General features: G+C 32.4%; 1 protein-coding gene across 1 annotated transcript; it reads right to left on the bottom strand.

Moving 5' to 3' along the window:
• Positions 1-46: 46 nt before the first annotated feature.
• LOC120082888 (eukaryotic translation initiation factor 3 subunit A-like) lies at positions 47-10,635 on the bottom strand. The gene is made up of 14 exons (XM_039038274.2): positions 10,389-10,635; positions 9,321-9,405; positions 8,048-8,529; positions 6,694-6,909; positions 6,203-6,571; positions 6,085-6,114; positions 5,461-5,688; positions 5,178-5,339; positions 4,466-4,687; positions 4,175-4,387; positions 3,889-4,095; positions 2,130-2,210; positions 1,220-1,421; positions 47-862 (listed from the first exon to the last, which is right to left on the bottom strand). The coding sequence occupies exons 2-14, from the start codon at positions 9,364-9,366 to the stop codon at positions 414-416; spliced, it is 2,907 nt and encodes a 968-aa protein (XP_038894202.1). The 5' UTR covers positions 9,367-9,405; positions 10,389-10,635; the 3' UTR covers positions 47-413.
• Positions 10,636-17,311: the final 6,676 nt, after the last annotated feature.

Below are 17,311 nucleotides of genomic sequence, written 5' to 3'. Positions count from 1 at the left end.
TCTTAAAGAGTAAAGCTCCCGATGGAAACCAAAAAACAAATAGAAATTAACTTAAAAAGGGCCAATTAACATATATATAGTCCATAAAAATGCTAGTAAGCAGCAGTTCATCAACAGATGGAAGGAAAAGACAACTTACTTAAAAATGCTGGCCTATAAAAATTGGTAGCCATGTAGATGTAGTACATTCATATCATTATAAAACAAAAGGACACCTCTTCCACTAATAAATGTAACACACAACACAAACCAATAACAAATATTACAACTTTTTGGCTGCTGCTTCTTTCCTCAACTTCTCGGTAGTTGCAAAAACAAGTGATTATTTTTTTCCAGAAATGGTTTAATTTCCAGGTCAAATCCAAAATTTTTCTTCCCAATTCATATCAACTTTGCCACATTTGTCACCCCAATCAGCGGTCCGTGCTAGCACGAGTAGGAATGCGGGAAGAGGACCATGATGACCTTGAACTTCCAAATGCAGGTCTACGATCATCACTGCGCCAGCTATCCGGTTGAGATGGTCGATTATCAGGCCGGCTGCTTCCCCATCGATCAGATTCAGGTGGTGGTGCGGTTGTGGTGGAGCCTTCAGTCCGACGAAACCTTGGCACGTATTTTCCTGGGGATGGTGCAGCAGCCGCTGCAGCAGCGGCGGCAGCAGCAGGAGCAGCAGTCCCCGACTCCAAAGGTCGAGAAGCAGGAGCAGCAGGTGCATCAGCTGATCTGCCACCACCAAAGAGACTTTCTTTCCTCAGTCTTTCTTTTTCTTCCAATTCTCGCTCCCTCTGCATCTGCTTCTCAGCAATCGCATCCAATTTAGCCTTGCGTTCAGCTTCTTCCTTCTTTCTCCTCTCCGCCTCTGCAAAAGTTCAAAAGATGCCATCAGCAAAAATTAATAGAAAAAGAAACTACATCATCCAGACATTGTTAATCAAGCATATCAGCTATCGGCTATCGCTAATATAGACATATCCGTCTAGAAATGTAGACTCCTCAGTTGTCACACTAATGCACATGATATGAAAAACTAAGGAGCCATCCCTGAAGTTGTTTTAATCCATGTTCAAAATTCTCTAAACCACCCCAACCCCCTGGCCCTTCCAGTCCCAATGTCAATGTCTAACAGGACTAATCCATAAGTGCATAAACGAGATTTTCACCAAAGCACAAAATGATGTTTGACCCCATAGAAAACCAAAACATTTTAAACAAATACCTTCACGCTTGCGTGCTTCCTCCTCCTCACGTAATATTCTAATCCTCTCTTCTTCATGCCTTACATAAAAGATTTTCTTCCTCTTAGCCTCCCTTTCTGCTTTCCGGGCCTGAATTATTTGCCTGATCTGTTCTTCTCTCTCAGCTCTACGTCTGCCGAATTCCTCTTGGCGAAGACTGATGACTCTTTCTTGGAAAATTTTCTGCAGAACATAAAAATAGTTAACTTCAATCATGTGTTAAAAATTAAATTCTGCGGATTCGTACATTCAAGTTCCACTTCAGAACACCTAAATATGATGATGATAATACGAATACTAGTACTGATACTAATAATAATAATAATACTAAAGAATAAGAGCAAAAAGTAGTCTACGTCTGATGTGCCCACAAAACAATATCAGGCATCCATCAATAATAAGAACTATCACATAATTCCAAAATACCAAACAACCTCAATCCAATTAATGATCAGTATATTAAAAAGGTGCAATTTCAGAGAACATTATATGAAACTTACTAATTAAACTTGAAATACTCTTCATATTAATAAGCACTATACTCGCTATAAAGGAGAGCCGTCTGATTGTACATTAGTTGTGTTAAACAAAAAAATAAATTATTATCAGTTAACAGTTAATTATACATTTAATATTGTGGGTTCTTGAATATATTTGTAACTTGGTGGAGAAAAGGGTTAGCTGATGAAAGAAAGCATGTTAAATTTTCATGTTGACTTTTAAATAAGATTTATAATATTTTCAATTATTGATAAGATTTTCTTAAATCGCAAAATAATAAAATAAAATATATCATGATTACAGTACCCGATTCCCAATGAACACTAAAACTTTGAGTGGACAAAGGTTAAGATTAACCCAATAGAGCCTTATGAAAATAGAATTACTAACCTTACTCTCTAACATTCTAGACAATCGATTCTTCTCCTTGAGGTCACCTTCATGGCGTTGCTTGCTCAACTCAACCTCCAGCTGGAAACAGAAAAGAAACTCAATTTTCAATAACATAGAACTAAAAAACACCTATTAATTATCAACATATCATCAACTGTAGCAAGAAAAATCCGACGACACAAAAATGAAAAACAGATAGATTGAATACATACAAAACAAAACAAAACAAAACATTGTAAGATTAGTAAATTGTGTAAACCAAATGTAAGAAAGAAATCCTTGGAAATTGTAATTCCACAAATAAGTCATGTGCAAAAGCATCAGCTTATCAAAGCTCACAGGATAATGGTGATCCTAGCTAGAAAGTAGAAACTCTGTGATATAGCCTAGGTGACCGGAGGAGATACTAGAATCTCTTTCATGAATCTATTAGTATAATACACGAGAGGAACCTCCACATTTATAAGGGAGTAATACATAGACAAAGTAAAAGGGATCAACCTAAGGATTTACCTAAACTACTCTAGTCTTACCTCCAAAGACAGATTATTTAAAAAAAAAAAAAAAAAAAAAGGAACAAAAAAACAATTCCATAGGAAAGAATATGTTGAAATTTTTCATAAAAGAACCTGCGAATCAGTATCCCTCCTTAGAAAACACAAAGCTGCTAAACCTACAGAAAGAGAAAATACGCCAAATTGGTTTAGCCCACAATCTTTGGGTGAATTCTCTAAAATTGATGGTCTTCTTCGATGAACCTAAGGTTTGCAACGCACTTCTTTCCAGCTCATGCAATGGATTTCTACTTTAAAGAGTTGCCCTTAGTAACAAGGTATGTGTAAGTTCGACAATGAGCAAAGCACATAAAGCTTGCAATTGGGTGGCCAAGAGTTGTTTGGTCTTCCACCAGTGACAGTCAATGTCATCCCATCCGGTCGCTCTTATACCAAAATAGTTGTAACCTAAGTGACTAAAGAGGATAAGAATCAACCTCTGGAATCTTTATTACGAGTCAATTAGTATAATACATGAAAGGGAACTTCCCATTTAAGGATTAGTATTCAATACGTAAATAGGGTAAAAGGGATTAACCTAAGGTTTTATCTAAATTACCCCAACTCTACCTCCATAATTCTGAAGACCCTGCACCAATATTTTTTAAACTTCCCTCACTCTGCAATAACTCCTAACCTCATTTGAAGCATAACCCCTTTTCCGAAAAAAGAATTAGAAGCATAACCCTCTTTGATAAGTTTACTTCCTTATCTGGCGTCTTGTTAAGAAAAACATGCAATAATAATGTTGTTGAGAACCCACTTTTTCACTAGAACTGGAAAACTGGAAGTACCTAATAACGAAATTATTTCTTTTCATACTACAGGCAAGATTCCATGAATATAGAAATTAGTGTTCTGCTAGTTTTTCTGTCCCTTTATGCTGCTTTGGAATGTTCAGACACAAAGTAAAATCAAAACATGTAACAGATAAAAACTTATGGGAAGCTTCAACACTTTGATATAGACAATGTGCAAGCAACAGTTGATGCCACAAAATATATCCACTCTTTTTGTTGAATGAAAATACCCTTATTTTCCTATGGATAATATAATCATACCATAGTCATATTTAATTTACTTTGTTCCCTAAATACACTAACAAATATATTAGCACACATTCAGAAATTTTTTTAAAACAACAATGAACGACTACAACCAAATGTATATAATGATAGTCATAAAACAATGAAGAGCAGAACCTGCTGATCACGTTCATGAATCATTCTCTCTTCAAGCAACCGTTGCTGAAATGCAGCTTCAATTAACGTCGCAGCCTCTTCTCTTTTTGCTCTTTCTAGATAATCCATAGTTTTGGCTAGTTTTTGTAACTTCTTCTCCATTTCCTGCCTCTCTCTTAATTGTTCAGTAAGGGCCAATTGCATTAAAGTTTGTTTCGTCAACTTTTCCTAAAAGTATATACCCATTGTTATTAATAGAATCTACAACATTCCAAAATAAGAAAAAGAATCACAAAAGAGAACTCACAGAGTCGAGAACCGGCTTCCTGCTTCCCTTCTTTTTACCAACACGCTTTTCAGCTTCCAGAAGTAAAGCCTGTGCTTCTTCAAGTTCTCGCTCTTCCATTTCCCTACGAAGCCGTTGGGTTTTTCTTTGTTCATATTCTGCAGCAAGCCGTTTCTGCTCAGCCTCTTCCGTTATCTTCAGCAATTTTAATCTTCTTGATTCCTCCTCGCGTTCCTAAAGACAGTTCATCACATTTTTCCCTTTATACACCACTAAAGAAAATTGAATATAGCTGTAGTTTGGTGAGGGTACCATTTCCAAAAGTTGTCGTTCCTGCTCTTCCTTCCTTTTCTCAATTATAGATTTCCGAGCAAGCAGCCTCTTGTGCTCTTTATCGACAATATCTGCCAAATCAGGCAATATATTACCTGTTTTTGATGCCTTCATAACTGGAGGATAGATCATAGCTCTTGCTTTGTTTAAGGATTCAGCAAGAACAGTCAGATGGTCCTGAAGCCCTTCTGATTCAATACCCTAAATTGATCCATAAAAACAATCATGATTTTTTAATCTTTAGTTTATAAAAAAGCAGTTACCCTACAAACATTTTTTTCAGTTATATATAGAAAAGACTATATTTCCTAAATCCTAATTAATAAACAGAAAAAGATTAAAGTAATTCCCTTAAATTCAATATAAATGATTTTTTAGTATAACTACGGGGTGGAGGTTTGAACCTCTAAACTCTAGCAAGGAAGGTCGTGCCAACTACCATTGAGCTAAGCTCAGTTTGACTCAACATAGAAATGATTTTAACAAGATATAAAGACACAGATGAATTCGACTAACACATCAAAAAAGGCAGAGACAAAATCACCAAGGTTTAATTATAATCTTAAAAAGGCAAAAAAGAATCAGATCGGACACATTAACATCAACGGAAAAGAAGTCATCTTAGGCCTTGTCCCGTAGTGCAAAAAAACAAAAAGAAACCAACAAGAAGAAGACAAAAAAATTTCAATACCAAATTGCCAAATAACACAATGTTCCTTGAATGATCAACTTTCATGGCAATGAAATTTTGTTTGACTGCATCAACTGATATTTTCTCCACAGCAGAAAAATCAAAAAATGGGATCATCTGTGATAGACTCTCAATTTTCATAGTCTGATACACCTTGGAGACCTGACATAAAACAGATAAATTAGAAGTTCAGCGCATAAAATGAAATTACCAAGCAATGCTTTTATCTATACGAGGATTAGCTTTGCAAGATTCGCAATATATAAAAGGTAACAGAAAGTACCTGCTGAAGTAGCCTCAGGGTAGCAAGTTTTTCAAGAGCCGGAACATATTGAGACAATTGCACTTCAGGGACAGAAGAAGCTGATGAAAGCTTTCCTCCAAGCTTTGATATTTTGTTTAGTAAGGGTTGCAATTTTGTTGCAAGATCAAGAGGGAAGAATTCATGCTCCAGAAGATGATAAAGATCTTTAACTTCCTGAGTTGCACAGCTCAGGACTCCTTTAGACACCTAAAGGGAAAGCAGAAATCTACTAAGAAAATAGAACTAGAATTATTGAGTACAATACTAAAAGTTAGGATGCGTATTTGCATGGCATTTCCACAGTAAATAAAAGGACATGGTTCATAAAGAAAGAAAGGTGAGGTAGAGATGATTACAAATCTGCCCTAATGAAAAAAATGTGAAGAGTCGTTCATCATTGACTCTGTCATAGTATGGAAGCTTATCAACGTTAGTTGCTAAACTTTCACAATAGGAAGCATGGTGCTAATTCCAGAAGCTGTTGAAATATACTATCCACCCTTTTTACTTAAAATGAATGCAAACCAATTGTGAAGTATCATAATTTAGAGGGAAAGAGAGAAATAGTCAACGAAATAACAAAGTAAAGTTAATCAGGCATACCAGTTCAGAAAAAAGATTTGCCCTTGAAAGCTGGATGAAACAAGAACAGATAGAGAGTAAGGTACCGTTCAGACTATGAAAAATATAAAAGAAAATCCAATTAACCAAATTGTTTTACCACATCTCTACTTTCAAGTTTGGAATCTAAATTGAACCCTATAAGATTGGCCATCCTCAAATTCCGCTCTTTCTCATGTTCAAGTTCTAAATGAGAAGCACCATGCTTAGAGTCATAGGGGGGTACTGCAAGAGCTGCTAAAAGAACAGAAGAAGCTATCAGCTGCAAATCCTTCTGGCTTAGATTTTTGTTGAAACTCTTCTGAAGGGAGAAAAGTTTCAGCCATGCATAGGCATGATAAAGATTGCTATCTGATATCCAGAAGATCTCTGTTAATTTGACGTAATACACCACCATCAAGGATGGTTTGGGTGTTTTCTTCACCATGCACATCAAACCATGAATATCTTCCACAGAACGAAAAGCTTCCTGCAAAAATCGGTGATAAATAAATATTTGAATTGCCATGATTTGTAGAGAAGAAACCTTGATATGGATTTCTTAAATCTAGAGATTAACCCACAACTTTATGTAGAGAGAAAAATTCAGACCTGCCAGAGCTCAAGCTCTGTGGCAACTTTCAGCTGTTCAAATCTTGTGTCAAGGTACAATTGCAAGCTCTCTGGAGCAGAAAGGTCAGGCCGATCCCTTTGGTCTCTATACTTATTGAGATTAGCAAGATGATTTCTGATAATTTCACATAATCTACGAAATTCCGTTGTTCTTTTATACACTTTACAGAACTGGAAGGCACGATGGGCTGTCATCTACAAATGAAAAATGCTAGAAGAATTATTACATCTCGGTACAAAATTCTGCATGCTTCATCCAGTAAATGTACAGAACAAGTCAAGGCCAATAAAAATAGAAAAGTAATTCCTCCCATAATTATATAGTGGTGACCATGACAGAAAGGCTTGTTAATGTTCAAGCTCTGACTAATGCTAAACAAATAATGTCCAAACTGAAAAAGGCCAGTGACCTTTTCTAGAATAGATTTTGTACCCTCTCTTCCAGAAATTGGATTATGTAAAAGGTAAAGTGAAGTGTCAAATAATTTTTTTTTAAAAAAAAAAAAAAAAAACAAACAAACCAGCCTACCCACCCAAAGTTCAATACATCTACATCATATGTCAATCTTCATAACATTAACCAACTAATATATTGCTTCCATTGTTACCTTTTTAAAAAATAATAATATAAAATAAAATAACTGAAATACAAGGTTAATTCCTAAGCTCCATAACTTGTGTCTATTTGATCCTGACTATTTAATTGTGTCTAATAGGTCCGGAAATTTTCAAAATGTCTAACAGGTATGTGAATTTTAAAAATATCTAATATGTTCTCAACTTTCAATTTTGTGTATAATAGAGCCTTAACATATTCAATTTTTTATAACATTAATTGATCTAGTGAGTGTAAATAAAATTTTATGTCAAACTGACTTTAAACTTTAAATTATATGTCCATTACATCAAATTTTTGGGACCTATTAGACACAATCAAAATTAAAGGGCTTCCGAAACTTCACGACCTATTGGATGCAAAGTTGAATGTTCATGGACCTATTGGATACCTTCAAACGTTTAGGGCCAAATTTACGCACGTCTGAAAGTTCAAGAACTAAAGTTGTAAATTAACAAAGTTGCTCTAGGGAGCCTTAAACATAACTTCCAGACACAGACATCAAAAGCTTTCTTAAATCCTCCAACCAGTAGAACCATAAGGAAGCTAAGTTACAATATGATAGGGTTTCAACTAGGGTTCCCGGGCCCAAAATTAAGTTCCACCGTAATACTAAAAGTTTTAGGCATGACATACTTCTCACTTTTTAGAATATATAAACTGAAAAAGTAGCTCAATAACTCATACACCAAAAAGACTGGCTTAGTGATCACTTACCGCATAAAGTGCCTCCAACTTTGAGTTGTTCCTTAGTATATCAAGAACTGTTCGATACGTCTCCCACAGAAATTTAAACCAGGGGGTAACAAGTTCCCGATCAGATCTATCTTTACCCTTTTCACCACTAACATAACTAAGCATCAGATCTTCTGGTCTTTTATCAGCTTCCAAATCATCAACGTCCAAAGCTTCTTCTAAGGCTTGAGCTTGAGTACGAGCCTGCTCTGCCTTTTCAGTGGAAAGATGCATGAAGTGCTTGATTACTTCCTCCAAGGAAGTAACATTAACTTGCTGGCAAACAATTCGATATTGAATTAAACCATCCTTAGCAAACCTTCCTTTCCTCATGTCCACACAGAGCTCAACATACTTAAACATAATCCTCTCAAGAGGTTTCTGCCATGCTCGATATTTCTTCGAAGTGATAAGATCATGAAGGGCTTGCAAGGCATCTTGCTTCTGGCCAACATTTATGAGCTCTGAATACATACAAGGAAAATAAATTTAATGCTTCATTTCACACAAAAAGAAACCAATAGAAACATCATAAATTTCAAAATAGATACATCAACAGTGGTGAACTAGAAACAAAAACATGAAAATCCAGTTACAAGAAACACGTGTCACAACAATGGCAAATGACAGTGTATGCCCCAGAATTAGAAAAGAGGTATTCCAATGATCTTGTAATATGTCTTCCAACTACCCCTATATATGGTATACACATTATATTATGATAATAAAATAAGAAAATGAATAGAGTTCAGAAGCACTTAAAAAAAATTGAAGAGCCAAATGACATGTTTTAACAATAAAATAAGTTATCAGAACATAAAATTCAAAACATGAATATGCTATCCAACTATAGAATTAATACGTCATAAGCCACCCCAAAAAAAGACCCCTTCCACTTGAATGGGATTCACAACTAGTACGAGTAACCAAACTTAAATTTCAAAACATAAAATGAAGACTACCATTAGGCAAACTTCAAGGAAAAACTTCCAAAAGTCAAATCAATAAATCTACAGTCATCAACACACTAATAATGTATATGTTCTAGATGTAGATCAGGACATGTATACTGAACAAACTTCCCAACAAACAATAAATGGAAAACATTCATTAAATTATGAGAACTTAAAGTACCAGAATTCATCAAAAGAACCAAAACATACTACTAAAACAAAGTACCCAGAAAAATAATGGCATATTCGCAAATAGAAATCAATTTATAGCAAATCCAAAAGAGAACATTATGATCATTCACCTTCAGCTCGTTTTAAAGCATTCTCTGGCTTTACAAAAGACGCCATATCTCAATCCAACTTTCAGCTCACCCAAAGACAAATGACCTGAGACACCCATGCAGAACCGTTATGATGATTTAAACCAAACAAACGAAATTCATGAGCAATACTGAGATTTGCAACCAAACTGCATCATCTATTACTTTAGAAATCAGGAAGTGGCATTAAGTAGAAGGCTCTCGCTCTTCTAAGGATAACTAATTATGGGGAACAGATTTTTTTTGTCTTCCAAATATAATGATGAACCTTTGTTGTGCGTGTGTGTGTGTGTGTGGGAGAGAAATTCACCCCATTTTTCCTTCTTCTTTTTCTTACTTCATTTACATTGTTCTTTTTTAAGTTTTTCATTTATTTATCATTCTACAAAATGATGTTATAGAAGACAAATTTTATACCTTTTGTCCATTTGTTAAAAAGTAAGAACTAAAATTGTGAATTAATTAGGGTTAACTGATAATTGTTAGGATAAGTGAATCGAATCATGAAAAGGCCATTAGAAACCTCAGGCTATTCTTCTGGCCTTCCTCTCTATATCTATATATATATATATGGACAACTCTTCTCTAATTCATGGCAAGGGACATCATATGGTAGAGCTAAAAATAATGAGTGAAAGAGCAACGGCAAGGAAAATGTAGAGATTAGCATGAGCGTTACAGAATCACATCAGAGGAAGAGTTTTTGAGGGTTTTATTTTCTTTAGCTCTTGCCTCTCGCCCTACTTTTGTTTCCCCATGTTCTTCATACGTTCGTTATGGATACCCTTCATTGTTGTTTGTTTATCATTTTGGTGCAAACTAATTTAGAAAATTAAAGTAATTAAACCAATTGCTACAAGTCAGCTTGAAGTTGTTCGGTGAATCAATCAAGCTAGGAAATTAAGAGAGTTCTTGAGGTTGTTGTTTTTTCGTTGATATTCGGCTATTGTTATCAAATAAGACAAAAACCCCTCCATTCTATCATTAGGTAAATTCTAATTCTTGTTTCCCAAGCTAGAAGAAAGTGATAGATGGAGATTGGGAGAATACCAGTAACCAAAAAAGAGTAGAAAATCAGTGCAAAACCGCTAGGAATGAAGCTGCGGCGGCACGAGCGGAGGAAAGGCGATGGCGGCAGCAGCTTTAACGGGAACAAAGCGGCGGCGACACTCAGCTGCCGAAGTAGATGGCGTGAAGAAGAAGTGGCGCCGAGCCTAGGTTGAAAGAGTTTTAGGGTTTTCTCTTGCCTTTTTTATTTTACAAAGTGGGCTCAGCTTAGAAAATTGGGCCGTGTTTTAAAAGAGATAAGTGGGCTTGGGCCGTGTTTTAAAAGAGATAAGTAGGCTGTTTTGAGGAGTTGGAATATATAGTATTGAATTGGAAAAATGGCAAAATTATTATTAAAATTTTTAGCAAATCTGTTGAACAACACGTGATCTAACTTTTTATAATTCTTGATCTGTCTTCGATGAGTCTGTAGTAATAATTATTGAAGATTTGGTTATTAATTTTATCCGACTAATTTTTTATTTATTTAAATGTTTGTTAACGAATCCAGTTTTATCTAAATTTTTTCTAATTATTTTATAAATATTGTTATCACGTTTAATATTTTTTTCATATTTTTTCGAGTTTTTGCAAGTTGTGCATGCATGTATTTTATCGTTTATTTTATATTATATTATTATATTATTATATAATTATTATCTTCTTTGTGTTACCTATTTGTATTTGCTTGAAATTAATGATTTCTAAAATATTGAATACGGTGTATTTCTATAGGTATACCTTTTTAGGATTGAAATCTTAAAATAGTTAAACCTCAGTATTCTAGAATTCACTAACTACGGGTAAATACATATACATGTATATACTATCTAAAAGGATTGTACAGTGAAACATTTGATTTTCCCTTTGTAGTCGATAATTATTGGGATATCTTACATAATTTCATATTTAAATCATTAAAGAAATCTCGATTTATCTCTCATATCTATTTCACATTAAATAAATGAAAAATCACATTATATTCTCTAATTTTTAATTCAGATAAAATATATTTTAAAAAAAATCACATTTTATCTTTAATGATCTATATTTCTCATTAAATAAAGGGGATTTTCTATTAAGAAAAATCAAATGTATACTCTAATCACCTATTTACGAAAATATTCTTTTTAAATCACATTTTATCTCTAATATCTACTTCAAGTTAAATAAAGGTAAAAAAATTAAAACAAATCACATTTTATCCTCTAATCTCTTATTCACAATTTTATTTTAAATGATCTCTACTTCACATTAAATAAATATTTTTCTTTTGAAAATCAAATTATGATTTGAAATCTACATTTCTCTATAAATAATTAATTTAAATGTCTCATTTTCCATTAGATATCTCTTATCCTTTTCTTTTTTATTTTATTTTTTTAAAATTTTGTCAATCGACTATCTCTAACTTCTTGGCTTCCTTTTTTTTAGAAGTTTTGTTGTATGTATTTTTTTAATTTCGTTAATAGAAACATCTTTCCCAATGTTTCTTCTCATCCTTTAAGAATTTTTTTTTTTTCAAGTATCTCTTCTATATATATCACATCTCTCTCTTTTTGTTTAATGTACGTCCCCTTCTATCGTCTATTGAAAAGTGAAAAAGAAAAATCGAAGAAGAGGGCATACATTATGCTTTATAAAGAAAATTTACCTAATGTAGTTTTCTTATATGCTTTTGTAGTATTTTTCTATACACGCAATAAATTTGCATACTAATCCTCATCTATACTATCTAAAAGGGGTTATGGGAGAAAAAATCGATTTTCCCATTGGTTACAGGATCATATAATATAATTTTACATCAAAGTCATAAAAAATAGTTTATAATTCACTTAATATAAACTTATCTCTAATATTTGATTCCAAAATTTATCACTAACTAAATACATTCACATAAAAATTTATCCGTTCACATAGATTTTTTTTTTTAAAAAAAAACATATATAATTTTAAATTTTGGTTATCTCCAATATTTGATTTCATTAAAAAAATCAATTCATTCCCATAAAAAACTCTCTCATTCACGTAGATTTAAAAAGTATATATATATCATTCACGTAGATTTTATTATTTTAAAATTTGGTTATCTCCCAAATTTGATTCTAAAAAACTATAATTATCTTTAAAAAAAACTAAAATTACACATAATTAAACTAAGATATTCGACATATTTTTAATTATTTACGCCGAATCATGGATCTTATTGGTTAAACCAAAATCTCATTTTATATAATAATTTTGAGATTTGATTTAAAGATTAAATCAAATTAAATTTTGAATCTAAATTTTCTTTATAAATATACTAAATCACGTTCACAATTTTATAAGATATCTCTCTTCTCTTTTCTTTTATTTATTCTTTCTCTCTTTTATTTTCATTTGTTTTTTTTTTTGTAGGCCCATGCCATTTTTATTATGGTTGACGTTTTTTTTTTCTTTTCTTTTTTTGTTTATATATTTCATTAATGACTTTGTTTTTCTTCTTTTTGTACCTCTACCTTCATTGGTAGACCGTTTCTCCTATTTTTCCTATATTTGTAGTTAGAAAATGGGTTCCCCGATTAGGCGAGGAATGGAGGAGGAGGTGGGAAAAAAAAATTTCCCAGCTAAATGGGAACAGGGACGAGAAATGCATTCCCCGTCCCTGCCCCGTTCCCCGTCCCGATCATATTTATTTAGTATAATTATCTAATGTTATGTTATTATTATTATTATTATTATATAAATATTACATTTAAATTTCAAATTTGATTATTTATTGGGAAACATAATGAATATATTTAAATTGAAGGTTTAAATTTAGATTATATATGTGAATAATTTGATCTATATTTATTTTTTTAAAAAAAAAAAACCGATCCCATGGAGAATTTCACGGAACGAAATGGGAGGCGGGGACAGGATGAAAAATGGCATCTCCGACCTTACCCTGCCCCGTAGACATCTCTATTTGTGGTGCACCAATCCATATATTTGTTTTTGCATTTTTTTCTCACACTTTTAAACTATTTTTCTTTTGTTGTTCACTAAACTTCTAACCTTATATGTTTTTTTTTTTTTTTGAACAAGTGTAACTACAAACTTTTTTTGTTTGTTTGTTTTTTCTTTTAACAAGTGTAGCCATAACTTCGGTGAAGGAGAAGGAGGACCGACAATCTTCTTTATATTTACATTTATTTAATGAATTTTTTATTCATTTGTGTGAGATGATTCAAGTCTAAAAGTACTCAAATTTGCTTTATTACGTTTTATATCTATGCAAGGCTCTTATTTCAACTTTTCAACTTTTCAACTTTTCAACTTATACATATACATTCAATTTTCAACCAAATGAAACACTTAGACATATTTAAATAATAATATGTTTAATTAAAGTATGGGCTATGTATGTGGATTAATAATTTATCACATTGGATTATTTTATTAGATTGGGCGATTTAATTAATTAAGGCCCTAGATTCCTAATTGAGTATGGACTTAATGTAGAAGTCATTCCTAGTTAATTAGGGTTTAATGGGAAACTAGTATATAAAGAGACCTTAGGGCTATAGCCCTCGATATACCAGCACTCAGTCTTTCTTGAATCCCATCTCAGTCATCCATCATCATCTTGCTATCATCAATTTTGCAATGGAATTCGGTATGTTATTCTCGACAATTTGACATGAATGATCCTAGGGTTTATCTATTCAATATAGATATAAAGAATTTATGCTAACAAATGGTATGAGAGCATGAATTTCATGTTTGATTGTTAGTTTATGCATTTTCCATTGGCATTATTGATTAAATTTTGTTTCGGTAAAGAATTTAAAAAAAAATTGGTCGGCTTACTATAGCATCATTGTAAACTCATAACTCATCGACGGTAGGATGGAAATCTCGGTGGTCATTTTTTTCTTTGGCAATATGTGTTCTTGCAACCCGTATTCTTGTCTGTAGTATTTGGCATACCCATCACTGATCATGAATGATGTGCCAGTGGTGAATTTTTTTTTGTTGATTATTTTGATTGAATGTGGTTTCCTAAAGTTTTTTCTTAAGGGAAAAAAATCTTAGTTCTATTATTATCAAAATTAAGGATGTTCAGTTCAACATTCTTGACAAAATGTGATGAAATCCACTATAAAAAAGTTAAAAGACCGATCGAAGAAGTTAGGTCTTTAGTTGCTACAAGTTTTACCCATCAAGACTTTCAGTTAATGACTGACTGGAGTTGCTGTTGGGCGAAGGTATCGGTCAATTACCAATTAAAGTCTTGCCGGCGGTTCTTGGTTTTAATTATCAGTTTTTTTTCTTTAATTCTTAATGGATGACTTTATGAGTTCGATTTTAAATTTGATTAATAATGGAAAAGTTAATGTTATCGTTGTTTTTGTTTAAACTCATATTCATCAATTAAGTATTAACATAACTTTTCAGTTTAAAAAAATGATTGAATTTAGTGAATTTATTTTTTAATAGTTTGATAATATTGAATTTGTCAACTATTTGGATTAATTGCTGATTGAACTTCTTGCCCGTTTCTAAGTTTTATTGATAAATAACTTGGTAAAATTCTTGAAAAGGGTTCTTAGTTCTTGATTGATAAGTTTGTGAATTAAAATCTACAATTTGAATGTTTTTGTGATATTCATATGTTTATGTTATTTAATTGTATTATATATATGCAATTATTAAGTGAATTTTGTAAAAGACTATTTGGTGTTCTTCCTCCTTTATTTTTGTATACAATAATATTATTATATTATTGTATCTTATATTTTAGATTGAATTGGTAAAAACTAACATGTTACCAAAGTAGCCTCTATTATCTAGATTGTTTTAATTATGAAATACAAGATGTGCATATTCATGAATTTATGCCGATAATTATCGCCCTAAAGGAAGATAATTATTTGGCCAAATTGTGGGTATGCATGTGGTAATGAGAATGTGGCAATTATAAGGATTGCTCACGTGAAAAGTAGTCGGTCTAAAGAAAGGCTGGAAAGGCTGTTGTACTTTGATTACTACGTTGAGAGTACCATTTACAGTTGGTATTTTTTGCCCAAGGTTGGACATCAATGTTGTGCTAGGTATCATGTTAAAGGGGCCCACCACATATGTGAAATTATTTTGTTATGTTTTAATTGTGAGCATATGTTTTGTTATGGATCAAACTTCAAAGCCTACTTCTACTGAGGAACAGTCAAATACGACTAATATAGAGAATGGGAACAGTCAAATCGCATGTGTCTGATGATCATTAGGCACTCCATTCCGGAGTCTTTTCGGGGCTCTATCACGGAAAGTGAAAATGTCAATAAGTTCCTTGCTCAAATTGATAAATATTTTGCTAAAAATGAAAAAGGGGAAGCAAGTGTTGATCGATATGGCAACCCTAAAGGGGTGAATAGGGTTTAATTAAACTTTTTTTCTAAATTAATCCAATTAAACTAATTAATATACTTTTTATAAATAATAAGAAAAATTCAATTTATGCAACAAATAAGAGGACAAAAAGTGTGATAATTTAATTTTATCAAATTTTAGCAAATAAATAAGAACAAACTAAAACATACAATAAATTGCTTAAATTAATTACAAAAATAAAAAGGAAAGAGTTAGAGAAGAAGACACCATAATTTTTATAGTGGTTCGGTCAAACTCGACCGACTCCACTCCTCAAGCGCCTCTTGGGGACTTGAATAAAATCTTTCCGACTCTTTCCATGGATTAGAGTCCAACCGTTACACCACCGCTCCTTTTACGGGTTCAAGAGCAAACCTGATCCTTTCCACGATTTAGGAGTTACAAATGTTGGAATTTTTAAAAAAACACAATACAACTCTCACTAGAGTGGATTTACAAGTTTAAGCACTCAACAAATTTATTCTCACAATACAATAACACTCTCTCAAGAATGAGATGAAAAGAAAAAAAAATTGGGAACTTAGAGAGAGCAACAATTGGACTTTTGAGTTTTGGAGGATTATGAAATGTAAAATTTGTTAGTTAAAAATTTGGAGAGAAAGATGGTTTATATAGAGATGGGAAAATTTTTAGAAACCACAATTAATTTAGACCATTGGATTTTGGAAAAGAAAAATCAATGGTGGAGATTTTAAACTAAACTAGTCGTTAGATACAAACAGAATATAATATTAAATTCATTTTCTTTTGAAATTCGTTTCATTTTTAAAATTAATCCAAAAAATAAAAAAACATACCATGTGTTAAAAACTAGCCGTTAGACACAAACATAAAATAATATTAAATTCATTTTCCTTTTAATTCATTTTCTTTTTAAATTCATTCTTTTTAAAGTCAATCCAAAAATAAAAAACATACCATGTGTAAAAAACTAGCCGTTAGACACAAACATAAAATAATATTAAACTTATTTTCCTTTTAATTCATTTTCTTTTTAAATTCATTCTTTTTAAATTTTAAATCAATCCAAAAATCAAAAGTCCATCATATGTTAATCTCTTAATGATCCACCATTCAACCAATATTCCATGTATACATGCAAATGGTCTGGTTATGCCACGTCATCCACCATGGTATTTTCTCTATAGACTTGTTTCGGTCGTATCGTCTTCGTTTTAGCTCCGATTTGAGTGATTCAAGAGGTGTTGAAATCGTTGTTCCAAGCTCTACGCTATAGACATATTAAAATAATAAGATTTTCAGTAATTAAAAATTGAGTTTGTTATCATCAAAATATTGATTAATTAATTAATTTAAGATTAAGGGCCAAAAAGCCAACAACAAGTAGTCTTTTGACTTCTTTTAACTTCTATGAGGTATAAGGGCAATGGAAATATAAGGGAGTACATTATGGAAATGTCCAATCTCGCAGGTAAATTAAAGGCACTTGATATCGAGATAAATGAAAATTTACTCGTGTATCTAGTACTTATCTCTCTTCCTGCACA

This window comes from Benincasa hispida, chromosome 8 (assembly GCF_027475165.1).
Source record: "Benincasa hispida cultivar pf3 chromosome 8, pf3_genome.v1.1, whole genome shotgun sequence".
Classification (NCBI taxonomy): domain Eukaryota; kingdom Viridiplantae; phylum Streptophyta; class Magnoliopsida; order Cucurbitales; family Cucurbitaceae; genus Benincasa; species Benincasa hispida.
Note: the sequence above shows the minus strand (reverse complement) of the source record. Positions and strands in the feature narration are given on the sequence as shown.